The sequence below is a fragment of the Oncorhynchus masou genome, chromosome 19 (genome assembly GCF_036934945.1).
Source record: "Oncorhynchus masou masou isolate Uvic2021 chromosome 19, UVic_Omas_1.1, whole genome shotgun sequence".
Lineage (NCBI taxonomy): Eukaryota > Metazoa > Chordata > Actinopteri > Salmoniformes > Salmonidae > Oncorhynchus > Oncorhynchus masou.
In genome coordinates, this window is record NC_088230.1 from 42,844,147 (window position 1) to 42,871,058 (window position 26,912).

Sequence of the window (26,912 nt, forward strand, 5' to 3'; positions counted from 1 at the left end):
GTGATACTGTCTCTAGTAGTCAGGACATTTATACTGATACTGTCTCTAGTAGTCAGGACATTTATAGTGATACTGTCTCTAGTAGTCAGGACATTTATAGTGATACTGTCTCTAGTAGTAGTCAGGACATTTATAGTGATACTGTCTCTAGTAGTAGTCAGGACATTTATAGTGATACTGTCTCTAGTAGTCAGGACATTTATAGTGATACTGTCTCTAGTAGTCAGGACATTTATACTGATACTGTCTCTAGTAGTCAGGACATTTATACTGATACTGCCTCTAGTAGTAGTCAGGACATTTATAGTGATACTGCCTCTAGTAGTAGTCAGGACATTTATAGTGATACTGCCTCTAGTAGTAGTCAGGACATTTATAGTGATACTGTCTCTAGTAGTAGTCAGGACATTTATAGTGACATTTATATACTGTCTCTAGTAGTCAGGACATTTATAGTGATACTGTCTCTAGTAGTCAGGACATTTATAGTGATACTGTTTATAGTCAGGACATTTATAGTGATACTAGTAGTCAGGACATTTATAGTGATACTGTAGTAGTCAGGACATTTATAGTGATACTGTCTCTAGTAGTCAGGACATTTATAGTGATACTGTCTCTAGTAGTCAGGACATTTATGATACTGTCTCTGATCAGGACTGATACTCTCTAGTAGTCAGGACATTTATAGTGATACTGTCTCTAGTAGTCAGGACATTTATAGTGATACTGTCTCTAGTAGTCAGGACATTTATAGTGATACTGTCTCTAGTAGTCAGGACATTTATAGTGATACTGTCTCTAGTAGTCAGGACATTTATAGTGATACTGTCTCTAGTAGTCAGGACATTTATAGTGATACTGTCTCTAGTAGTCAGGACATTTATAGTGATACTGTCTCTAGTAGTCAGGACATTTATAGTGATACTGTCTCTAGTAGTAGTCAGGACATTTATAGTGATACTGTCTCTAGTAGTCAGGACATTTATAGTGATACTGTCTCTAGTAGTCAGGACATTTATACTGATACTGTCTCTAGTAGTCAGGACATTTATAGTGATACTGTCTCTAGTAGTCAGGACAGTCAGGACATTTATAGTGATACTGTCTCTAGTAGTCAGGACATTTATAGTGATACTGTCTCTAGTAGTCAGGACATTTATAGTGATACTGTCTCTAGTAGTCAGGACATTTATAGTGATACTGTAGTAGTCAGGACATTTATAGTGATACTGTCTCTAGTAGTCAGGACATTTATAGTGATACTGTCTCTAGTAGTCAGGACATTTATAGTGATACTGTCTCTAGTAGTAGTCAGGACATTTATAGTGATACTGTCTCTAGTAGTCAGGACATTTATAGTGATACTGTCTCTAGTAGTCAGGACATTTATAGTGATACTGTCTCTAGTAGTCAGGACATTTATAGTGATACTGTCTCTAGTAGTAGTCAGGACATTTATAGTGATACTGTCTCATTTATACTGATAGTAGTCAGGACATTTATAGTGATACTGTCTCTAGTAGTCAGGACATTTATAGTGATACTGTCTCTAGTAGTCAGGACATTTATAGTGATACTGTCTCTAGTAGTCAGGACATTTATAGTGATACTGTCTCTAGTAGTCAGGACATTTATAGTGATACTGTCTCTAGTAGTCAGGACATTTATAGTGATACTGTCTCTAGTAGTCAGGACATTTATAGTGATACTGTCTCTAGTCAGGACATTTATAGTGATACTGTCTCTAGTAGTCAGGACATTTATAGTGATACTGTCTCTAGTAGTCAGGACATTTATAGTGATACTGTCTCTAGTAGTCAGGACATTTATAGTGATACTGTCTCTAGTAGTCAGGACATTTATAGTGATACTGTCTCTAGTAGTCAGGACATTTATAGTGATACTGTCTCTAGTAGTCAGGACATTTATAGTGATACTGTCTCTAGTAGTCAGGACATTTATAGTGATACTGTCTCTAGTAGTCAGGACATTTATAGTGATACTGTCTCTAGTAGTCAGGACATTTATAGTGATACTGTCTCTAGTAGTCAGGACATTTATACTGATACTGTCTCTAGTAGTCAGGACATTTATAGTGATACTGTCTCTAGTAGTCAGGACATTTATAGTGATACTGTCTCTAGTAGTCAGGACATTTATAGTGATACTGTCTCTAGTAGTCAGGACATTTATAGTGATACTGTCTCTAGTAGTCAGGACATTTATAGTGATACTGTCTCTAGTAGTCAGGACATTTATAGTGATACTGTCTCTAGTAGTCAGGACATTTATAGTGATACTGTCTCTAGTAGTCAGGACATTTATAGTGATACTGTCTCTAGTAGTCAGGACATTTATAGTGATACTGTCTCTAGTAGTCAGGACATTTATAGTGATACTGTCTCTAGTAGTCAGGACATTTATAGTGATACTGTCTCTAGTAGTCAGGACATTTATAGTGATACTGTCTCTAGTAGTCAGGACATTTATAGTGATACTGTCTCTAGTAGTCAGGACATTTATAGTGATACTGTCTCTAGTAGTAGTCAGGACATTTATAGTGATACTGTCTCTAGTAGTCAGGACATTTATAGTGATACTGTCTCTAGTAGTCAGGACATTTATAGTGATACTGTCTCTCTCATTTATAGTGATACTGTCTCTAGTAGTCAGGACATTTATAGTGATACTGTCTCTAGTAGTCAGGACATTTATAGTGATACTGTCTCTAGTAGTCAGGACATTTATAGTGATACTGTCTCTAGTAGTCAGGACATTTATAGTGATACTGTCTCTAGTAGTCAGGACATTTATAGTGATACTGTCTTAGTAGTCAGGACATTTATAGTGATACTGTCTCTAGTAGTCAGGACATTTATAGTGATACTGTCTCTAGTAGTCAGGACATTTATAGTGATACTGTCTCTAGTAGTCAGGACATTTATAGTGATACTGTCTCTAGTAGTCAGGACATTTATAGTGATACTGTCTCTAGTAGTCAGGACATTTATAGTGATACTGTCTCTAGTAGTCAGGACATTTATAGTGATACTGTCTCTAGTAGTCAGGACATTTATAGTGATACTGTCTCTAGTAGTAGTCAGGACATTTATAGTGATACTGTCTCTAGTAGTCAGGACATTTATAGTGATACTGTCTCTAGTAGTCAGGACATTTATAGTGATACTGTCTCTAGTAGTCAGGACATTTATAGTGATACTGTCTCTAGTAGTCAGGACATTTATAGTGATACTGTCTCTAGTAGTCAGGACATTTATTGATAGTGATACTGTCTCTAGTAGTCAGGACATTTATAGTGATACTGTCTCTAGTAGTCAGGACATTTATAGTGATACTGTCTCTAGTAGTCAGGACATTTATAGTGATACTGTCTCTAGTAGTCAGGACATTTATAGTGATACTGTCTCTAGTAGTCAGGACATTTATAGTGATACTGTCTCTAGTAGTCAGGACATTTATAGTGATACTGTCTCTAGTAGTAGTCAGGACATTTATAGTGATACTGTCTCTAGTAGTCAGGACATTTATAGTGATACTGTCTCAGGACATTTATAGTGTAGTCAGGACATTTATAGTGATACTGTCTAGAGTCAGGACTGATACTGTCTCTAGTAGTCAGGACATTTATAGTGATACTGTCTCTAGTAGTCAGGACATTTATAGTGATACTGTCTCTAGTAGTAGTCAGGACATTTATAGTGATACTGTCTCTAGTAGTCAGGACATTTATAGTGATACTGTCTCTAGTAGTCAGGACATTTATAGTGATACTGTCTCTAGTAGTCAGGACATTTATAGTGATACTGTCTCTAGTAGTCAGGACATTTATAGTGATACTGTCTCTAGTAGTCAGGACATTTATAGTGATACTGTCTAGTGATAGTAGTAGTCAGGACATTTATAGTGATACTGTCTCTGTCAGGACATTTATAGTGATACTGTCTCTAGTAGTCAGGACATTTATAGTGATACTGTCTCTAGTAGTCAGGACATTTATAGTGATACTGTCTCTAGTAGTCAGGACATTTATAGTGATACTGTCTCTAGTAGTCAGGACATTTATAGTGATACTGTCTCTAGTAGTCATTTATAGTGATAGTAGTCAGGACATTTATAGTGATACTGTCTCTAGTAGTCAGGACATTTATAGTGATACTGTCTCTAGTAGTCAGGACATTTATAGTGATACTGTCTCTAGTAGTCAGGACATTTATAGTGATACTGTCTCTAGTAGTCAGGACATTTATAGTGATACTGTCTCTAGTAGTCAGGACATTTATAGTGATACTGTCTCTAGTAGTCAGGACATTTATAGTGATACTGTCTCTAGTAGTCAGGACATTTATAGTGATACTGTCTCTAGTAGTCAGGACATTTATAGTGATACTGTCTCTAGTAGTCAGGACATTTATAGTGATACTGTCTCTAGTAGTCAGGACATTTATAGTGATACTGTCTCTAGTAGTCAGGACATTTATAGTGATACTGTCTCTAGTAGTCAGGACATTTATAGTGATACTGTCTCTAGTAGTCAGGACATTTATAGTGATACTGTCTCTAGTAGTCAGGACATTTATAGTGATACTGTCTCTAGTAGTCAGGACATTTATAGTGATACTGTCTCTAGTAGTCAGGACATTTATAGTGATACTGTCTCTAGTAGTCAGGACATTTATAGTGATACTGTCTCTAGTAGTCAGGACATTTATAGTGATACTGTCTCTAGTAGTCAGGACATTTATAGTGATACTGTCTCTAGTAGTCAGGACATTTATAGTGATACTGTCTCTAGTAGTCAGGACATTTATAGTGATACTGTCTCTAGTAGTCAGGACATTTATAGTGATACTGTCTCTAGTAGTCAGGACATTTATAGTGATACTGTCTCTAGTAGTCAGGACATTTATAGTGATATTTAGTAGGACATTTATAGTGATACTGTCTCTAGTAGTCAGGACATTTATAGTGATACTGTCTCTAGTAGTCAGGACATTTATAGTGATACTGTCTCTAGTAGTCAGGACATTTATAGTGATACTGTCTCTAGTAGTCAGGACATTTATAGTGATACTGTCTCTAGTAGTCAGGACATTTATAGTGATACTGTCTCTAGTAGTCAGGACATTTATAGTGATACTGTCTCTAGTAGTCAGGACATTTATAGTGATACTGTCTCTAGTAGTCAGGACATTTATAGTGATACTGTCTCTAGTAGTCAGGACATTTATAGTGATACTGTCTCTAGTAGTCAGGACATTTATAGTGATACTGTCTCTAGTAGTCAGGACATTTATAGTGATACTGTCTCTAGTAGTCAGGACATTTATAGTGATACTGTCTCTAGTAGTAGTCAGGACATTTATAGTGATACTGTCTCTAGTAGTCAGGACATTTATAGTGATACTGTCTCTAGTCAGGACATTTATAGTGATACTGTCTCTAGTAGTCAGGACATTTATAGTGATACTGTCTCTAGTAGTCAGGACATTTATAGTGATACTGTCTCTAGTAGTCAGGACATTTATAGTGATACTGTCTCTAGTAGTCAGGACATTTATAGTGATACTGTCTCTAGTAGTCAGGACATTTATAGTGATACTGTCTCTAGTAGTCAGGACATTTATAGTGATACTGTCTCTAGTAGTCAGGACATTTATAGTGATACTGTCTCTAGTAGTAGGACATTTATAGTGATACTGTCTCTAGTAGTCAGGACATTTATAGTGATACTGTCTCTAGTAGTCAGGACATTTATAGTGATACTGTCTCTAGTAGTAGTCAGGACATTTATAGTGATACTGTCTCAGTCAGGACATTTATAGTGATACTGTCTCTAGTAGTCAGGACATTTATAGTGATACTGTCTCTAGTAGTCAGGACATTTATAGTGATACTGTCTCTAGTAGTAGTCAGGACATTTATAGTGATACTGTCTCTAGTAGTCAGGACATTTATAGTGATACTGTCTCTAGTAGTCAGGACATTTATAGTGATACTGTCTCTAGTAGTCAGGACATTTATAGTGATACTGTCTCTAGTAGTCAGGACATTTATAGTGATACTGTCTCTAGTAGTCAGGACATTTATAGTGATACTGTCTCTAGTAGTCAGGACATTTATAGTGATACTGTCTCTAGTAGTCAGGACATTTATAGTGATACTGTCTCTAGTAGTCAGGACATTTATAGTGATACTGTCTAGTAGTCAGGACATTTATAGTGATACTGTCTCTAGTAGTCAGGACATTTATAGTGATACTGTCTCTAGTAGTCAGGACATTTATAGTGATACTGTCTCTAGTAGTCAGGACATTTATAGTGATACTGTCTCTAGTAGTCAGGACATTTATAGTGATACTGTCTCTAGTAGTCAGGACATTTATAGTGATACTGTAGTCAGGACATTTATAGTGATACTGTCTCTAGTAGTCAGGACATTTATAGTGATACTGTCTCTAGTAGTCAGGACATTTATAGTGATACTGTCTCAGGACATTTATAGTGATACTGTCTCTAGTAGTCAGGACATTTATAGTGATACTGTCTCTAGTAGTCAGGACATTTATAGTGATACTGTCTCTAGTAGTCAGGACATTTATAGTGATACTGTCTCTAGTAGTCAGGACATTTATAGTGATACTGTCTCTAGTAGTCAGGACATTTATAGTGATACTGTCTCTAGTAGTCAGGACATTTATAGTGATACTGTCTCTAGTAGTCAGGACATTTATAGTGATACTGTCTCTAGTAGTCAGGACATTTATAGTGATACTGTCTCTAGTAGTCAGGACATTTATAGTGATAGTCAGGACATTTATAGTGATACTGTCTCTAGTAGTCAGGACATTTATAGTGATACTGTCTCTAGTAGTCAGGACATTTATCTAGTAGTCTAGTAGTAGTCAGGACATTTATAGTGATACTGTCTCTAGTAGTCAGGACATTTATAGTGATACTGTCTCTAGTAGTCAGGACATTTATAGTGATACTGTCTCTAGTAGTAGTCAGGACATTTATAGTGATACTGTCTCTAGTAGTCAGGACATTTATAGTGATACTGTCTCTAGTAGTCAGGACATTTATAGTGATACTGTCTCTAGTAGTCAGGACATTTATAGTGATACTGTCTCTAGTAGTCAGGACATTTATAGTGATACTGTCTCTAGTAGTCAGGACATTTATAGTGATACTGTCTCTAGTAGTAGTCAGGACATTTATAGTGATACTGTCTCTAGTAGTCAGGACATTTATAGTGATACTGTCTCTAGTAGTCAGGACATTTATAGTGATACTGTCTCTAGTAGTAGTCAGGACATTTATAGTGATACTGTCTCTAGTAGTCAGGACATTTATAGTGATACTGTCTCTAGTAGTCAGGACATTTATAGTGATACTGTCTCTAGTAGTCAGGACATTTATAGTGATACTGTCTCTAGTAGTCAGGACATTTATAGTGATACTGTCTCTAGTAGTCAGGACATTTATAGTGATGATCAGGACATTTATAGTGTCTCTAGTAGTCAGGACATTTATAGTGATACTGTCTCTAGTAGTAGTCAGGACATTTATACTGATACTGTCTCTAGTAGTAGTCAGGACATTTATAGTGATACTGTCTCTAGTAGTAGTCAGGACATTTATAGTGATACTGTCTCTAGTAGTCAGGACATTTATAGTGATACTGTCTCTAGTAGTCAGGACATTTATAGTGATACTGTCTCTAGTAGTCAGGACATTTATAGTGATACTGTCTCTAGTAGTCAGGACATTTATAGTGATACTGTCTCTAGTAGTCAGGACATTTATAGTGATACTGTCTCTAGTAGTCAGGACATTTATACTGATACTGTCTCTAGTAGTCAGGACATTTATAGTGATACTGTCTCTAGTAGTCAGGACATTTATACTGATACTGTCTCTAGTAGTCAGGACATTTATAGTGATACTGTCTCTAGTAGTCAGGACATTTATAGTGATACTGTCTCTAGTAGTCAGGACATTTATAGTGATACTGTCTCTAGTAGTCAGGACAAACTTCAATTGGCCCTGACCCTGACAGCAGTCTGTGGACGAGGTGTGACGGCAGTTTGTGGACGAGGTGTGACGGCAGTCTGTGGACGAGGTGTGACGGCAGTCTGTGGACGAGGTGTGACGGCAGTCTGTGGACGAGGTGTAACGGCAGTCTGGATCATACCATCTCTCCTCTCTCTGAAAAATCTCTCCCTGTGTGTGTGAGAGAGACTGTGTGTGTGTGTGTGTGTGTTTGTGTGTGTGTGTGAGGGAGAGACATTGTTGTTTGTGTGTGTGAGACCGTGTTTTGTGTGTGTGTGTACATTTGTGTTCATGACAGGGTATTGCGTTTGTTTAGTTGGCACCCCAAGAATCATTCTGGGAAATGTATCACTGCTCTATTTCCATAGTAACTGCCAGTTTTGAAATTAACCCTTTACCCACCCGGCTACCTGTTCCCCATCAAACACCAGTCATACCAGCACATCCCTGACTCATCTAGCTAGACCCAGGCCCTGTAGCTGACTCATCTAGCTAGACCCAGGCCCTGTAGCAGACTCATCTAGCTATACCCAGGTCCTGTAGCAGACTCACCAGCTGATGAAGCTGCCTGTATCTGTTGATGAAGCTAGCTGTATCTGTTGATGAAGCTAGCTGTATCTGTTGATGAAGCCAGCTGTATCAGTTGATGAAGCTACCTGTATCTGTTGAAGCTACCTGTATCTGTTGTTGAAGCTACCTGTATCTGTTCATGATGCTAGTTGTATCTGTTGATGAAGCGAGCTGTATCTGTTGATGATGATAGTTGTATCTGTTGATGAAGCTAGCTGTATCAGTTGATGAAGCTAGCTGTATCAGTTGATGAAGCTAGCTGTATCAGTTGATGAAACTCGCTGTATCTGTTGATGAAGCTCGCTGTATCTGTTGATGAAGCTCGCTGTATCTGTTGATGAAGCTTGCTGTATCTGTTGATGAAGCTAGTTGTATCTGTTGATGAAGCTAGCTGTATCTGTTGATGAAGCTAGCTGTATCTGTTGATGATGCTAGTTGTATCTGTTGATGAAGCTCGCTGTATCAGTTGATGAAGCTAGCTGTATCTGTTCATGATGCTAGTTGTATCTGTTGATGAAGCTCTCTGTATCTGTTGATGAAGCTCTCTGTATCTGTTGATGAAGCTCGCTGTATCAGTTAATGAAGCTCACTGTATCTGTTGATGAAGCCAGCTGTATCTGTTGATGATGCTAGTTGTATCAGTTGATGAAGCTAGTTGTATCTGTTGATGAAGCTAGCTGTATCTGTTGATGATGCTAGTTGTATCAGTTGATGAAGCTAGTTGTATCTGTTGATGAAGCTCGCTGTATCAGTTGATGAAGCTAGTTGTATCTGTTGATGAAGCTCGCTGTATCTGTGTGGTATTCAAGTCCTTCAGACACACACCTTGTCTATTTGCTGATGGTTCTGCACATGTAGTGCTTTACTAGTTCACTCAAATTAATTTGGGAAGTAATGCATAACAATTGTTGCATGAAGTGTGTTTATGTGTATTACTGAGTATGTGTCTCTCTCTCCCCCAGCTAAGGACCGTGAGGCGGGGCAGTGTCAACTGGACTCAGAAGTTCTGCCTAAAGTGGCCCGCATGACCGTCTCAGGGAAGAAACAGACCATGGGCTTTGACGTGCCGAGGTACAGCACACACACACACACACACACACACACACACACTATGTTCATCAGCTTTTCTCTGGGGCAGACTGGAGAGATAACGACTATAGTAGTTGGTGATGTGAACAGTTGGGGAAGGGAACAGGAACAGTTGGGGAAGGAACAGGAACAGTTGGTGAAGGGAACAGAAACAGTTGGAAGGGAACAGTTGGGGAAGGGGACAGGAACAGTTGGGGAAGGGAACAGTTGGGGAAGGGGACAGGAACAGTTGGGGAAGGGAACAGGAACAGTTGGTGAAGGGAACAGGAACAGTTGGGGAAGGGAACAGTTGGTGAAGGGGACAGGAACAGTTGGGGAAGGGAACAGTTGGGGAAGGGGACAGGAACAGTTGGGGAAGGGAACAGGAACAGTTGGTGAAGGGAACAGGAACAGTTGGGGAAGGGAACAGTTGGTGAAGGGGACAGGAACAGTTGGTGAAGGGAACAGGAACAGTTGGGGAAGGGAACAGGAACAGTTGGGGAAGGGAACGGGAACAGTTGGTGAAGGGAACGGGAACAGTTTGGGAAGGGAAGAGGAACAGTTGGGGAAGGGAACGGGAACAGTTGGGGAAGGGAACGGGAACAGTTGGGGAAGGGAACGGGAACAGTTGGGGAAGGGAACGGGAACAGTTGGGGAAGGGAACAGGAACAGTTTGGGAAGGGTACAGGAACAGTTGGGGAAGGGAACAGTTGGGGAAGGAACGGGAACAGTTGGGGAAGGGAACGGGAACAGTTGGGGAAGGGAACGGGAACAGTTGGGGAAGGGAACGGGAACAGTTTGGGAAGGGTACAGGAACAGTTGGGGAAGGGAACAGTTGGGGAAGTGAACGGGAACAGTTGGGGAAGGGAACGGGAACAGTTGGGGAAGGGAACAGGAACAGTTGGGGAAGGGAAGGGAACAGTTTGGGAAGGGTACAGGAACAGTTTGGGAGGGGTACAGGAACAGTTTGGGAGGGGTACAGGAACAGTTGGGGAAGGGAACAGTTGGGGAAGGGAACGGGAACAGTTGGGGAAGGGAACGGGAACAGTTGGGGAAGGGAACATTTATAGGGAACAGTTGGGGAAGGAACAGGAACAGTTTGGGAAGGGTACAGGAACAGTTGGGGAAGGGAACAGTTGGGGAAGTGAACGGGAACAGTTGGGGAAGGGAACGGGAACAGTTGGGGAAGGGAACAGGAACAGTTGGGGAAGGGAACGGGAACAGTTTGGGAAGGGTACAGGAACAGTTTGGGAGGGGTACAGGAACAGTTTGGGAGGGGTACAGGAACAGTTTGGGAGGGGTACAGGAACAGTTTGGGAAGGGTACAGGAACAGTTTGGGAGGGGTACAGGAACAGTTTGGGAGGGGTACAGGAACAGTTTGGGAGGGGTACAGGAACAGTTTGGGAGGGGTACAGGAACAGTTTGGGAGGGGTACAGGAACAGTTTGGGAAGGGTACAGGAACAGTTGGGGAAGGGAACAGTTGGGGAAGTGAACGGGAACAGTTGGGGAAGGGAACGGGAACAGTTGGGGAAGGGAACAGGAACAGTTGGGGAAGGGAACGGGAACAGTTTGGGAAGGGTACAGGAACAGTTTGGGAGGGGTACAGGAACAGTTTGGGAGGGGTACAGGAACAGTTTGGGAGGGGTACAGGAACAGTTGGGGAAGGGAACAGGAACAGTTGGTGAAGGGAACAGTTGGGGAAGGGAACAGGAACAGCTGGGGAAGGGAACGGGAACAGTTGGGGAAGGGAACAGTTGGGGAAGGGAACAGGAACAGTTGGGGAAGGGAACAGGATCAGTTGGTGAAGGGAACAGTTGGGGAAGGGAACGGGAACAGTTGGGGAAGGGAACGGGAACAGTTGGGGAAGGAACGGGAACAGTTGGGGAAGGGAACGGGAACAGTTGGGGAAGGGAACGGGAACAGTTGGGGAAGGAACGGGAACAGTTGGGGAAGGGAACGGGAACAGTTGGGGAAGGGAACGGGAACAGTTGGGGAAGGGAACGGAACAGTTGGGGAAGGGAACGGGAACAGTTGGGGAAGGGAACGGGAACAGTTTGGGAGGGGTACAGGAACAGTTTGGGAGGGGTACAGGAACAGTTTGGGAGGGGTACAGGAACAGTTTGGGAGGGGTACAGGAACAGTTTGGGAGGGGTACAGGAACAGTTGGGGAAGGGAACAGGAACAGTTGGTGAAGGGAACAGTTGGTGAAGGGGACAGGAACAGTTGGTGAAGGGAACAGGAACAGTTGGGGAAGGGAACAGGAACAGTTGGGGAAGGAACGGGAACAGTTGGTGAAGGGAACGGGAACAGTTTGGGAAGGGAAGAGGAACAGTTGGGGAAGGGAACGGGAACAGTTGGGGAAGGGAACGGGAACAGTTGGGGAAGGGAACAGGAACAGTTTGGGAAGGGTACAGGAACAGTTGGGGAAGGGAACAGTTGGGGAAGGGAACGGGAACAGTTGGGGAAGGGAACGGGAACAGTTGGGGAAGGGAACGGGAACAGTTGGGGAAGGGAACAGGAACAGTTTGGGAAGGGTACAGGAACAGTTGGGGAAGGGAACAGTTGGGGAAGTGAACGGGAACAGTTGGGGAAGGGAACGGGAACAGTTGGGGAAGGGAACAGGAACAGTTGGGGAAGGGAACGGGAACAGTTTGGGAAGGGTACAGGAACAGTTTGGGAGGGGTACAGGAACAGTTTGGGAGGGGTACAGGAACAGTTGGGGAAGGGAACAGTTGGGGAAGGGAACGGGAACAGTTGGGGAAGGGAACGGGAACAGTTGGGGAAGGGAACGGGAACAGTTGGGGAAGGGAACAGGAACAGTTTGGGAAGGGTACAGGAACAGTTGGGGAAGGGAACAGTTGGGGAAGTGAACGGGAACAGTTGGGGAAGGGAACGGGAACAGTTGGGGAAGGGAACAGTTGGGGAAGGGAACAGGAACAGTTGGGGAAGGGAACAGGATCAGTTGGTGAAGGGAACAGTTGGGGAAGGGAACGGGAACAGTTGGGGAAGGGAACGGGAACAGTTGGGGAAGGGAACGGGAACAGTTGGGGAAGGGAACGGGAACAGTTGGGGAAGGGAACGGGAACAGTTGGGGAAGGGAACGGGAACAGTTGGGGAAGGGAACGGGAACAGTTGGGGAAGGGAACAGTTGGGGAAGGAACGGGAACAGTTGGGGAAGGGAACGGGAACAGTTGGGGAAGGGAACAGTTGGGGAAGGGAACGGAACAGTTGGGGAAGGGAACGGGAACAGTTGGGGAAGGGAACAGGAACAGTTTGGGAGGGGTACAGGAACAGTTTGGGAGGGGTACAGGAACAGTTTGGGAGGGGTACAGGAACAGTTGGGGAAGGGAACAGGAACAGTTGGTGAAGGGAACAGTTGGGGAAGGGAACGGGAACAGTTGGGGAAGGGAACGGGAACAGTTGGGGAAGGGAACAGTTGGGGAAGGGAACAGGAACAGTTGGGGAAGGGAACAGGAACAGTTGGTGAAGGGAACAGTTGGGGAAGGGAACGGGAACAATTGGGGAAGGGAACGGGAACAGTTGGGGTAGGGAACGGGAACAGTTGGGGAACAGGAACAGTTGGGGAAGGGAACAGTTGGGGAAGGGAACAGTTGGGGAAGGGAAGAGTTGGGGAAGGGAACAGGAACAGTTGGAAGGGAACAGGAACAGTTGGAAGGGAACAGGAACAGTTGGAAGGGAACAGGAACAGTTGGAAGGGAACAGTTGGGGAAGGAAACGGGAACAGTTGGGGAAGGGAACAGGAACAGTTGGGGAAGGGAACAGTTGGGGAAGGGAACAGTTGGGGAAGGGAACAGGAACAGTTGGGGAAGGGAACAGGAACAGTTGGGGAAGGGAACAGGAACAGTTGGGGAAGGGAACAGAAACAGTTGGAAGGGAACAGTTGGGGAAGGGACCGGGAACAGTTGGTGAAGGGAACGGGAACAGTTGGGGAAGGGAACGGTTGGGGAAGGGAACGGGAACAGTCGGGGAAGGGAACGGGAACAGTCGGGGAAGGGAACGGGAACAGTCGGGGAAGGGAACGGGAACAGTCGGGAAGGGAACAGGAACAGTTGGGGAAGGGAACAGGAACAGTCGGGGAAGGGAACGGGAACAGTCGGGGAAGGGAACAGGAACAGTTGGGGAAGGGAACGGGAACAGTCGGGGAAGGGAACAGGAACAGTTGGGGAAGGGAACAGTTGGTGAAGGGAACGGGAACAGTTGGGGAAGGGAACATGAACAGTTGGAAGGGAACATGAACAGTTGGGGAAGGGAACATGAACAGTTGGGGAAGGGAACATGAACAGTTGGGGAAGGGAACGGGAACAGTTGGGGAAGGGAACGGGAACAGTTGGGGAAGGGAACGGGAACAGTTGGGGAAGGGAACGGGAACAGTTGGGGAAGGGAACGGGAACAGTTGGGGAAGGGAACGGGAACAGTTGGGGAAGGGAACGGGAACAGTTGGGGAAGGGAACGGGAACAGTTTGGGAAGGGTACGGGAACAGTTTGGGAAGGGTACGGGAACAGTTGGGGAAGGGAACGGGAACAGTTGGGGAAGGGGAAGGGAACAGTTGGGGAAGGGAACAGTTGGGGAAGGGGACAGGAACAGTTGGGGAAGGGAACGGGAACAGTTGGGGAAGGGAACGGGAACAGTTGGGGAAGGGGAAGGGAACAGTTGGGGAAGGGAACAGTTGGGGAAGGGGACAGGAACAGTTGGGGAAGGGAACGGGAACAGTTGGGGAAGGGAACGGGAACAGTTGGGGAAGGGAACGGGAACAGTTGGGGAAGGGAACAGTTGGGGAAGGGAACGGGAACAGTTGGGGAAGGGAATGGGAACAGTTGGGGAAGGGAACGGGAACAGTTGGGGAAGGGAACGGGAACAGTTGGGGAAGGGAACAGGAACAGTTGGGGAAGGGAACAGTTGGGGAAGGGAACAGTTGGGGAAGGGAAGAGTTGGGGAAGGGAACAGGAACAGTTGGAAGGGAACAGGAACAGTTGGAAGGGAACAGGAACAGTTGGAAGGGAACAGGAACAGTTGGAAGGGAACAGTTGGGGAAGGAAACGGGAACAGTTGGGGAAGGGAACAGGAACAGTTGGGGAAGGGAACAGTTGGGGAAGGGAACAGTTGGGGAAGGGAACAGTTGGGGAAGGGAACAGGAACAGTTGGGGAAGGGAACAGGAACAGTTGGGGAAGGGAACAGGAACAGTTGGGGAAGGGAACATGAACAGTTGGGGAAGGGAACAGGAACAGTTGGAAGGGAACAGTTGGGGAAGGGACCGGGAACAGTTGGTGAAGGGAACGGGAACAGTTGGGGAAGGGAACGGTTGGGGAAGGGAACGGGAACAGTCGGGGAAGGGAACGGGAACAGTCGGGGAAGGGAACGGGAACAGTCGGGGAAGGGAACGGGAACAGTCGGGGAAGGGAACAGGAACAGTTGGGGAAGGGAACAGGAACAGTTGGGGAAGGGAACAGGAACAGTTGGGGAAGGGAACAGTTGGGAACATGAACAGTTGGGGAAGGGAACATGAACAGTTGGGGAAGGGAACATGAAGAGTTGGGGAAGGGAACATGAAGAGTTGGGGAAGGGAACATGAACAGTTGGGGAAGGGAACATGAACAGTTGGGGAAGGGAACGGGAACAGTTGGGGAAGGGAACGGGAACAGTTGGGGAAGTGAACGGGAACAGTTGGGGAAGGGAACGGGAACAGTTGGGGAAGGGAACGGGAACAGTTGGGGAAGGGAACGGGAACAGTTGGGGAAGGGAACGGGAACAGTTGGGGAAGGGAACGGGAACAGTTGGGGAAGGGTACGGGAACAGTTTGGGAAGGGTACGGGAACAGTTTGGGAAGGGTACGGGAACAGTTTGGGAAGGGTACGGGAACAGTTGGGGAAGGGAACGGGAACAGTTGGGGAAGGGAACGGGAACAGTTGGGGAAGGGAACGGGAACAGTTGGGGAAGGGGAAGGGAACAGTTGGGGAAGGGAACAGTTGGGGAAGGGGACAGGAACAGTTGGGGAAGGGAACGGGAACAGTTGGGGAAGGGAACGGGAACAGTTGGGGAAGGGGAAGGGAACAGTTGGGGAAGGGGACAGTTGGGGAAGGGGACAGGAACAGTTGGGGAATTGAACGGGAACAGTTGGGGAAGGGAACAGGGAACAGTTGGGGAAGGGAACGGGAACAGTTGGGGAAGGGAACAGTTGGGGAAGGGAACAGTTGGGGAAGGGAACGTGAACAGTCAGGGAAGGGAACGGGAACAGTCGGGGAAGGGAACGGGAACAGTCGGGGAAGGGAACAGTCGGGGAAGGGAACAGTTGGGGAAGGGAACAGTTGGGGAAGGGAACGGGAACAGTTGGGGAAGGGAACGGGAACATTTCGGGGAAGGGAACGGGAACAGTCGGGAAGGGAACGGGAATACTCGGGGAAGGGAACAGTCGGGGAAGGGAACAGTCGGGGAAGGGAACAGTCGGGGAAGGGAACAGTCGGGGAAGGGAACAGTCGACGAAGGGAACAGTCGGGGGAAGGGAACGGGAACAGTTGGGGAAGGGAACAGGAACAGTTGGGGAAGGGAACAGTTGGGGAAGGGAACAGTTGGGGAAGGGAACAGTTGGGGAAGGTAACGGGAACAGTTGGGGAAGGGAACAGTTGGGGAAGGGAACAGGAACAGTTGGGGAAGGGAACAGGAACAGTTGCGGACAGTCGGGGAAGGGAACGGAACAGTTGGGGACAGGAACAGGAACAGTTGTGGAAGGGAACAGTCGGGGAAGGGAACAGAACAGTTGTGGAAGGGAACAGTCGGGGAAGGGAACAGTCGGGGAAGGGAACAGGAACAGTTGGGGAAGGGAACAGGAACAGTTGGGGAAGGGAACAGGAACAGTTGGGGAAGGGAACCGGGACAGTTGGGGACTTAATATTTTCTTATCTCTTACTTGTTTCAATTGTTTTGTTTTTTTGTTGATATTTTCTTAAAACTGCATCGTTAAGGGCTTCTAAGTAAGCATTTCACTGTCAGGTCAACACCTGTTGTATTCGGTGCGTGTGACTAATAACATAGGATTTGAACTGGAACACTTAGGGACAGAAACGGCGACATCACTGATTCATCGATCCAGGTCCTGTAGCAGACTGCTGTAGCCTCATCCGTAAAGGGTTCATTCCAGAGAGGAATGACAAAACACAAACCACCACAGGAGCAGGGACATTAGGGGACGGAGACATTAGGGGACGGAGACATTAGGGGACGGAGACATTAGGGGACGGAGACATTAGGGGACGGAGACATTAGGGGACGGAGACATTAGGGGACAGGGACAGAGACATTAGGGGACAGGGACATTAGGGGACAGGGACATTAGGGGACAGGGACAGAGCCATTAAGGGACAGGGACAGAGCCATTAAGGGACAGAGACATTAGGGGAAGGAGACATTAAGGGACAGGGACAGAGACATTAGGGGACTTAGACATTAGTGGACAGGGACATTAGGGGTCAGGGACAGGGACATTAGGGGTCAGGGACAGAGACATTAGGGGACAGAGACATTAGGGGACAGAGACATTAGGGGACAGGGACATTAGGGGACGGAGACATTAGGGGACGGAGACATTAGGGGACGGAGACATTAGGGGACGGAGACATTAGGGGTCAGGGACAGAGACATTAGGGGACAGAGACATTAGGGGACAAGGACAGAGACATTAGGGGACAGGGACATTAGGGGACAGGGACATTAGGGGACAGGGACAGAGCCATTAAGGGACAGAGACATTATGGGAAGGAGACATTAAGGGACAGGGACAGAGACATTAGGGGACGTAGACATTAGGGGACAGGGACATTAGGGGTCAGGGACGGAGACATTAGGGGACGGAGACATTAGGGGACGGAGACATTAGGGGACGGAGACATTAGGGGTCAGGGACAGAGATATTAGGGGACAGAGACATTAGGGGACAGGGACAGAGACATTAGGGGACAAGGACAGAGACATTAGGGGACAGGGACATTAGGGGACAGGGACATTAGGGGACAGGGACATTAGGGGACAGGGACAGAGCCATTAAGGGACAGAGACATTAGGGGAAGGAGACATTAACGGACAGGGACAGAGACATTAGGGGACGTAGACATTAGGGGACAGGGACATTAGGGGTCAGGGACAGAGACATTAGGGGACAGAGACATTAGGGGACAGGGACATTAGGGGACAGGGACATTAGGGGACATTAGGGGACGGAGACATTAGGGGACAGGGACATTCCATCTGGTTTGAGGTGAGTGGGACAAAACACACCTCCAGGCTGTGTAAGGGCTATTTGACCAAGAAGGAGAGTGATTGAGTACTGCACCAGATGACCTGGCCTCCACAATCACCTGACCTCAGCCCAATAGGGATGGTTTGGGATAAGTTGGACAAGAGAGTGAAGGAAAAGCAGCCAACAAGTGCTCAGCATATGTGGGAACTCTTTCAAGACTGTTGGAAAACAATTCCAGGTGAAGCTGGTTGAGAGAATGCCAAAGGTGTGAAAAGCTGTCATCAAGGCAAAGGGGGAATGTTTAACACTTTTTTTCTTTTCTTCATCAAGGCAAATGGTGAAGAATCTCAAATGTAAATTATCCAGTTGAAGTCGGAAGTTTACATACACTTAGGTTGGAGTCAATAAAACTTGTTTTTCAACCACTCGACAAATGTCTTGTTAACAAACTATAGTGTTGCCAAGTCAGTCAGGACATCTACTGTGTTCAGGACACAAGTCATTTTTGCAACAATTGTTTACAGACAGATTATTTCACTTATAATTCACTGCATCACAATTCCAGTGGGTCAGAAGTTTACATACACTAAGTTGACTGTGCCTTTAAACAGATTGGAAAATTCCAGAAAATAATGTTATGGCTTTAGAAGCTTCTGATAGGCTAATTGACATCATTTGAGTCAATTGGAGGTGTACCTGTGGATTAGAGGTTGCCGATTAATTAGGGCCAATTTCAAGTTTTATAACAATCGGAATTCGGTATTTTTGGGCGCCAATTTTTAAAATATTTTTTTATACCTTTATTTAACTAGGCAAGTCAGTTAAGAACACATTCTTATTTTAATGATGGTTGATGATATTACTAGATATTATGTAGCGTGTCCTGCATTGCATATAATCTGACTGAGAATACAAGTATCTAAGTATCGGACTGAGCGATGGTAGGCAGCAGCAGGCTCGTAAGCATTCATTCAAACAGCACTTTCGTGCGATTTGCCAGCAGCTCTTCACAAAGCGTCAAGCATTGCTCTGTTTATGACTTCAAGCCTATCAACTCCCGAGATGAGGCTGGTGTAACCGAAGTGAAATGTCTAGCTAGTTAGCGCGCTCTAATAGCGTTTCAAACGTCACTTGCTCTGAGCCTTCTTGTAGTTGTTCCCCTTGCTCTGCATGGGTAACGCTGCTTCGAGGGTGGCTGTTGTCGTTGTGTTGCTGGTTTGAGTCCAGGGAGGAGCGAGGAGAGGGATGGAAGCTATACTGTTACACTGGCAATACTAAAGTGCCTATAAGAACATCCAATAGTCAAAGGTTAATGAAATACAAATGGTATAGAGGGAAATAGTCCTATAATTCCTATAATAACTACAACCTAAAACTTCTTACCTGGGAATATTGAAGACTCATGTTTAAAGGAACCACCAGCTTTCATATGTTCTCATGTTCTGAGCAAGGAACTTAAACGTTAGCTTTCTTACATGGCACATATTGCACTTTTACTTTCTTCTCCAACACTTTGTTTCTGCATTATTTAAACCAAATTGAACATGTTTCATTGTTTACTTGAGGCTAAATTGATTTTATTGATTTATTATATTAAGTTCAAATAAGTGTTCATTCAGTATTGTTGTAATTGTCAATATTACAAATTAATACATTTTAAAAAATGGCCGATTAATCGGTATCGGCTTTTTTGGTCCTCCAATAATCGGTATCGGCGCTGAAAAATCATAATCGGTCGACCTCTACTTCAAGGCTTACTTTCAAACTCAGTGCCTCTTTGCTTGACATCAGCCAAGACCCCAGACAAAACAAATTGTGGACCTCCACAAGTCTGGTTCATCCTTGAGAGCAATTTCAAAACGCCTGAAGGTACCACGTTCATCTGTACAAACAAAACGCAGGTATAAACACCATGGGACCACGCAGCCGTCATACCGCTCAGGAATGAGACTCGTTCTGTCTCCTAGAGATGAACGTACTTTGGTGCAAAAAGTGCAAATCAATCCCAGAACAACAGTAAAGGACCTTGTGAAGATGCTGGAGGAAACAGGTACAAAAGTATCTATATCCACAGTAAAACAAGTCCTATATCGACATAACCTGACAGACCGCTCAGCAAGGAAGAAGCCACTGCTCCAAAACCCCCATGAAAAAGCTAGACTACGGTTTGCAACTGCACATGGGGACAAATATTGTACTTTTTGGAGAAATGTCCTCTGGTCTGATGAAATAAAATAGAACTGTTTGGCTATAATGACCATCGTTATGTTTGGAGGAAAAAGGGGAGGCTTGCAAGCCGAAGAACCTCATCCCAACCGTGAAGCACGGGGTGGCAGCATCATGTTGTGGGGATGCTTTGCTGCAGGAGGGACTGGTGCACTTCACAAAATGGATGGCATCATGAGGGTGGAAAATTATGTGGATATAGTGAAGCAACATCTCAAGACATCAGTCAGGAAGTTAAACCTTGGTCACAAATGGGTCTTCCAAATGGACAATGACCCCAAGCATACTTCTAAAGTTGTGGCAAAATGGTTTAATAAAGACAACAAAGTCAAGGTATTGAAGTGGCCATCACAAAGCCCTGACGTCAATCCTATAGAAAATTTGGGGCAGAACTGAAAAAGTGTGTGCGAGCAAGGAGGCCTACAAACCTGACTCAGTTACACCAGCTCTGTCAGGAGGAATGGGCCAACATTCACCCAACTTACTATGGGTATCTTGTGGAAGGCTACCTGAAACGTTTGACCCAAGTTAAACAATTTAAAGGCAATGCTACCAAATACTAATTGAGTGTATGTAAACTTCTGACCCACTGGGAATGTGATGAAAGAAATAAAAGCTGAAATAAATTATTCTCTCTACTATTATTCTGACATTTCCCATTCTTAAAGTGGTGATCCTAACTGACCTAAGACAGGGAATTTGTACTCTTGATTAAATGTCAAGAATTGTGGAAAAACTGAGTTTAAATGTATTTGGCTAAGGTGTATTAAAATTCCAACTTCAACTGTATTTGGATTTTGTTTAATACTTTTTTGGTTACCACATGATTCCATAATATGTGTTACTTGGCACAAAATTACCTTCCCGGTCCCCTCTTCCCGGTCCCCTCTTCCATGTTCCCTCTTCCCTGTCCCCTGTCCCCTGTCCCCTCTTTCCGGTCCCCTCTTCCCTGTCCCCTCTTCCCTGTCCCCTGTCTCCTGTCCCCTCTCCCCTGTCCCCTGTCTCCTGTCCCCTCTCCCCTGTCCCCTCTTCCCTGCCCCCTGTCTCCTGTCCCCTCTTCCCTGTCCCCTCTTCCCTGTCCCCTCTTCCCTGTCCCCTCTTCCCTGTCTCCTGTCCCCTGTCCCCTGTCTCCTGTCCCCTCTCCCCTGTCCCCTCTTCCCTGTCCCCTGTCTCCTGTCCCCTCTTCCCTGTCCCCTCTTCCCTGTCCCCTCTTCCCTGTCCCCTGTCTCCTGTCCCCTCTCCCCTGTCCCCTCTCCCCTGTCCCCTCTTCACTGTCCCCTCTTCACTGTCCTATCAAAACAAACTAACTTGATTGTAGCATGTCTTACCAGGGTTATACTGAAGATTTCCTTAACAAGAAGAAGTTAAATAAATGATTCTTCTCTTCTTGTGGTCCTGTCCATCCAGTACAGAGGAGAACGGGGTTGTCCCCAGCCCCTCCGTCCATCGTAGGGGTAGCCCTGATGACATGACCATGAAAACCAGCCCCGAAACCCCCTCCAAGCGTCCGGAGACACCTTCTAAAGGGTTCGGGGGGCAGAGGAGCCCACTTCCGTCCCCACCCCAGGACGTACCCCGGGAAGGCCAAGCAACAGCTGAACGTCAGGGCCGAGCTGGAGAAGAGACAAGGGGGCAAGTCTCTACTCAACCTGGTGGTTATAGGTACATAAACGAGCGTGTCTCCTGGAACGCCACATTCCTCTCACACACTCATGGACTGAATCACATAAACTATACTGTTACAGAGATTATACTGTCGGCGTGGTTACAGAGGCTACGCTGTCGGCGTGGTTACAGAGGCTACGCTGTCGGCGTGGTTACAGAGGCTACGCTGTCGGCGTGGTTACAGAGGCTACGCTGTCGGCGTGGTTACAGAGGCTACGCTGTCAGCGTGGTTACAGAGGCTACGCTGTCGGCGTGGTTACAGAGGCTACGCTGTCGGCGTGGTTACAGAGGCTACGCTGTCGGCGTGGTTACAGAGGCTACGCTGTCGGCGTGGTTACAGAGGCTACGCTGTCGGCGTGGTTACAGAGGCTACGCTGTCGGCGTGGTTACAGAGGCTACGCTGTCGGCGTGGTTACAGAGGCTACGCTGTCGGCGTGGTCACAGAGGCTACGCTGTCGGCGTGGTCACAGAGGCTACGCTGTCGGCGTGGTCACAGAGGCTACGCTGTCGGCGTGGTCACAGAGGCTACGCTGTCGGCGTGGTTACAGAGGCCGTAGTCTCACAGAGATCGGAACATGTTCAGTACGATTCCTGTTTTCTCTTCACCCCCTCCTCTCCAGGTCATGTGGATGCTGGGAAGAGCACTCTGATGGGTCACCTGCTGTACCTGTTGGGAAACGTCAATAAACGCACCATGCACAAGTACGAACAGGAGTCCAAAAAGGCTGGCAAGGCCTCGTTCGCCTACGCATGGGTCCTGGATGAGACCGGGGAGGAGAGGAACAGGTACAGACAAACGCTTCCACACACATACCCACCTACTCTGCAAAACACCCACTGAATCCGTGTGTGTGTGTGTGTGTGTGTGTGTGTGTGTGTGCGTGTGTGTGTGTGTGTGTGTGTATTTTCCAGGGGTGTAACCATGGACGTGGGGATGACTAAGTTTGAGACGGCCTCTAAGGTGGTGACTCTGATGGACGCTCCTGGACACAAAGACTTCATCCCTAACATGATCACTGGCGCGGCCCAGGTACGTCCAGACCTCATCCCTAACATGATCACTGGCGCGGCCCAGGTACGTCCAGACCTCATCCCTAACATGATCACTGGCGCGGCCCAGGTACGTCCAGACCTCATCCCTAACATGATCACTGGCGCGGCCCAGGTACGTCCAGACCTCATCCCTAACATGATCACTACTGGTACTACTGGTACTACTGGTGCTACTGGTACTACTGGTACTACTGGTGCTACTGGTACTACTGGTGCTACTTGTGCTACTGTTGCTACTGGTGCTACTTGTGCTACTGGTGCTACTGGTGCTACTGTTGCTACTGGTACTACTGGTGCTACTGGTACTACTGGTTCTACTTGTGCTACTGGTACTACTGGTGCTACTGGTGCTACTGGTACTACTGGTGCTACTGGTACTACTTGTGCTACTGGTGCTACTGGTACTACTGGTGCTACTGGTACTACTGGTGCTACTTGTGCTACTTGTGCTACTGTTGCTACTGGTACTACTGGTGCTACTGGTGCTACTGGTGCTACTGGTGCTACTGTTGCTACTGGTACTACTGGTGCTACTGGTACTACTGGTTCTACTTGTGCTACTGGTGCTACTGGTACTACTGGTGCTACTGGTACTACTTGTGCTACTGGTGCTACTGGTACTACTGGTGCTACTGGTACTACTTGTGCTACTTGTGCTACTGTTGCTACTGGTACTACTGGTGCTACTGGTACTACTGGTGCTACTGGTGCTACTGGTGCTACTGGTGCTACTGGTACTACTGTTGCTACTGGTACTACTGGTACTACTGGTTCTACTTGTGCTACTGGTACTACTGGTGCTACTGGTACTACTGGTGCTACTGGTTCTACTTGTGCTACTGGTGCTACTGGTACTACTGGTGCTACTGGTACTACTGGTGCTACTTGTGCTACTGGTGCTACTGGTACTACTGGTGCTACTGGTACTACTGGTGCTACTGGTACTACTGGTACTACTGGTGCTACTTGTGCTACTTGTGCTACTGGTGCTACTGGTACTAATTGAGTGACTGTCAGTGACTGACATAATAAGGAGAAACTTCTGATGCACAATTTTCTAAATTGCACATCGTATTGTACTATTCTAACTCTCAACAGTAAGTTCCGATCCCGATTTCAGTTCCCCAAAAACATATTTCATAGCTTTCATAAAGTAAAACATAGATAGTGCTTTCATAAAGTAAAACATAGATAGTGCTTTCATAAAGTAAAACATAGATAGTGCTTTCATAAAGTAAAACATAGATAGTGCTTTCATAAAGTAAAACATAGATAGTGCTTTCATAAAGTAAAACATAGATAGTGCTTTCATAAAGTAAAACATAGATAGTGCTTTCATAAAGTAAAACATAGATAGTGCTTTCATAAAGTAAAACATAGATAGTGCTTTCATAAAGTAAAACATAGATAGTGCTTTCATAAAGTAAAACATAGATAGTGCTTTCATAAAGTAAAACATAGATAGTGCTTTCATAAAGTAAAACATAGATAGTGCTTTCATAAAGTAAAACATAGATAGTGCTTTCATAAAGTAAAACATAGATAGTGCTTTCATAAAGTAAAACATAGATAGTGCTTTCATAAAGTAAAACATAGATAGTGCTTTCATAAAGTAAAACATAGATAGTGCTTTCATAAAGTAAAACATAGCTAGTGCTTTCATAAAGTAAAACATAGATAGTGCTTTCATAAAGTAAAACATAGATAGTGCTTTCATAAAGTAAAACATAGCTAGTGCTTTCATAAAGTAAAACATAGCTAGTGCTTTCATAAAGTAAAACGTAGATAGTGCTTTCATAAAGTAAAACATAGCTAGTGCTTTCATAAAGTAAAACATAGATAGTGCTTTCATAAAGTAAAACATAGATAGTGCTTTCATAAAGTAAAACATAGATAGTGCTTTCATAAAGTAAAACATAGATAGTGCTTTCATAAAGTAAAACATAGATAGTGCTTTCATAAAGTAAAACATAGATAGTGCTTTCATAAAGTAAAACATAGATAGTGCTTTCATAAAGTAAAACATAGATAGTGCTTTCATAAAGTAAAACATAGATAGTGCTTTCATAAAGTAAAACATAGATAGTGCTTTCATAAAGTAAAACATAGATAGTGCTTTCATAAAGTAAAACATAGATAGTGCTTTCATAAAGTAAAACATAGATAGTGCTTTCATAAAGTAAAACATAGATAGTGCTTTCATAAAGTAAAACATAGTGCTTTCATAAAGTAAAACATAGTGCTTTCATAAAGTAAAACATAGTGCTTTCATAAAGTAAAACATAGTGCTTTCATAAAGTAAAAAACATAGTGCTTTCATAAAGTAAAACATAGTGCTTTCATAAAGTAAAACATAGTGCTTTCATAAAGTAAAACATAGATAGTGCTTTCATAAAGTAAAACATAGATAGTGCTTTCATAAAGTAAAACATAGATAGTGCTTTCATAAAGTAAAACATAGTGCTTTCATAAAGTAAAACATAGATAGTGCTTTCATAAAGTAAAACATAGATAGTGCTTTCATAAAGTAAAACATAGATAGTGCTTTCATAAAGTAAAACATAGATAGTGCTTTCATAAAGTAAAACATAGATAGTGCTTTCATAAAGTAAAACATAGATAGTGCTTTCATAAAGTAAAACATAGATAGTGCTTTCATAAAGTAAAACATAGATAGTGCTTTCATAAAGTAAAACATAGATAGTGCTTTCATAAAGTAAAACATAGATAGTGCTTTCATAAAGTAAAACATAGATAGTGCTTTCATAAAGTAAAACATAGATAGTGCTTTCATAAAGTAAAACATAGATAGTGCTTTCATAAAGTAAAACATAGATAGTGCTTTCATAAAGTAAAACATAGATAGTGCTTTCATAAAGTAAAACATAGATAGTGCTTTCATAAAGTAAAACATAGATAGTGCTTTCATAAAGTAAAACATAGATAGTGCTTTCATAAAGTAAAACATAGATAGTGCTTTCATAAAGTAAAACATAGATAGTGCTTTCATAAAGTAAAACATAGATAGTGCTTTCATAAAGTAAAACATAGATAGTGCTTTCATAAAGTAAAACATAGATAGTGCTTTCATAAAGTAAAACATAGATAGTGCTTTCATAAAGTAAAACATAGTGCTTTCATAAAGTAAAACATAGTGCTTTCATAAAGTAAAACATAGTGCTTTCATAAAGTAAAACATAGATAGTGCTTTCATAAAGTAAAACATAGATAGTGCTTTCATAAAGTAAAACATAGATAGTGCTTTCATAAAGTAAAACATAGATAGTGCTTTCATAAAGTAAAACATAGATAGTGCTTTCATAAAGTAAAACATAGATAGTGCTTTCATAAAGTAAAACATAGATAGTGCTTTCATAAAGTAAAACATAGATAGTGCTTTCATAAAGTAAAACATAGATAGTGCTTTCATAAAGTAAAACATAGATAGTGCTTTCATAAAGTAAAACATAGATAGTGCTTTCATAAAGTAAAACATAGATAGTGCTTTCATAAAGTAAAACATAGATAGTGCTTTCATAAAGTAAAACATAGATAGTGCTTTCATAAAGTAAAACATAGATAGTGCTTTCATAAAGTAAAACATAGATAGTGCTTTCATAAAGTAAAACATAGATAGTGCTTTCATAAAGTAAAACATAGATAGTGCTTTCATAAAGTAAAACATAGATAGTGCTTTCATAAAGTAAAACATAGATAGTGCTTTCATAAAGTAAAACATAGATAGTGCTTTCATAAAGTAAAACATAGATAGTGCTTTCATAAAGTAAAACATAGTGCTTTCATAAAGTAAAACATAGTGCTTTCATAAAGTAAAACATAGTGCTTTCATAAAGTAAAACATAGTGCTTTCATAAAGTAAAACATAGTGCTTTCATAAAGTAAAACATAGTGCTTTCATAAAGTAAAACATAGATAGTGCTTTCATAAAGTAAAACATAGATAGTGCTTTCATAAAGTAAAACATAGATAGTGCTTTCATAAA

The 26,912-nt window shown here is 43.9% G+C and overlaps 1 protein-coding gene across 1 annotated transcript in view; it reads left to right on the forward strand.

The window, feature by feature from the left end:
- The window catches only part of LOC135506275 (HBS1-like protein), a 92,899-nt gene that overhangs the window by 33,265 nt on the left and 32,722 nt on the right, over window positions 1-26,912 (forward strand). The window contains 6 exon segments of the mRNA XM_064925817.1: window positions 9,608-9,716; window positions 21,599-21,726; window positions 21,729-21,761; window positions 21,764-21,853; window positions 22,477-22,642; window positions 22,769-22,886. Coding sequence (XP_064781889.1) covers window positions 9,608-9,716; window positions 21,599-21,726; window positions 21,729-21,761; window positions 21,764-21,853; window positions 22,477-22,642; window positions 22,769-22,886 — 644 coding nt within the window.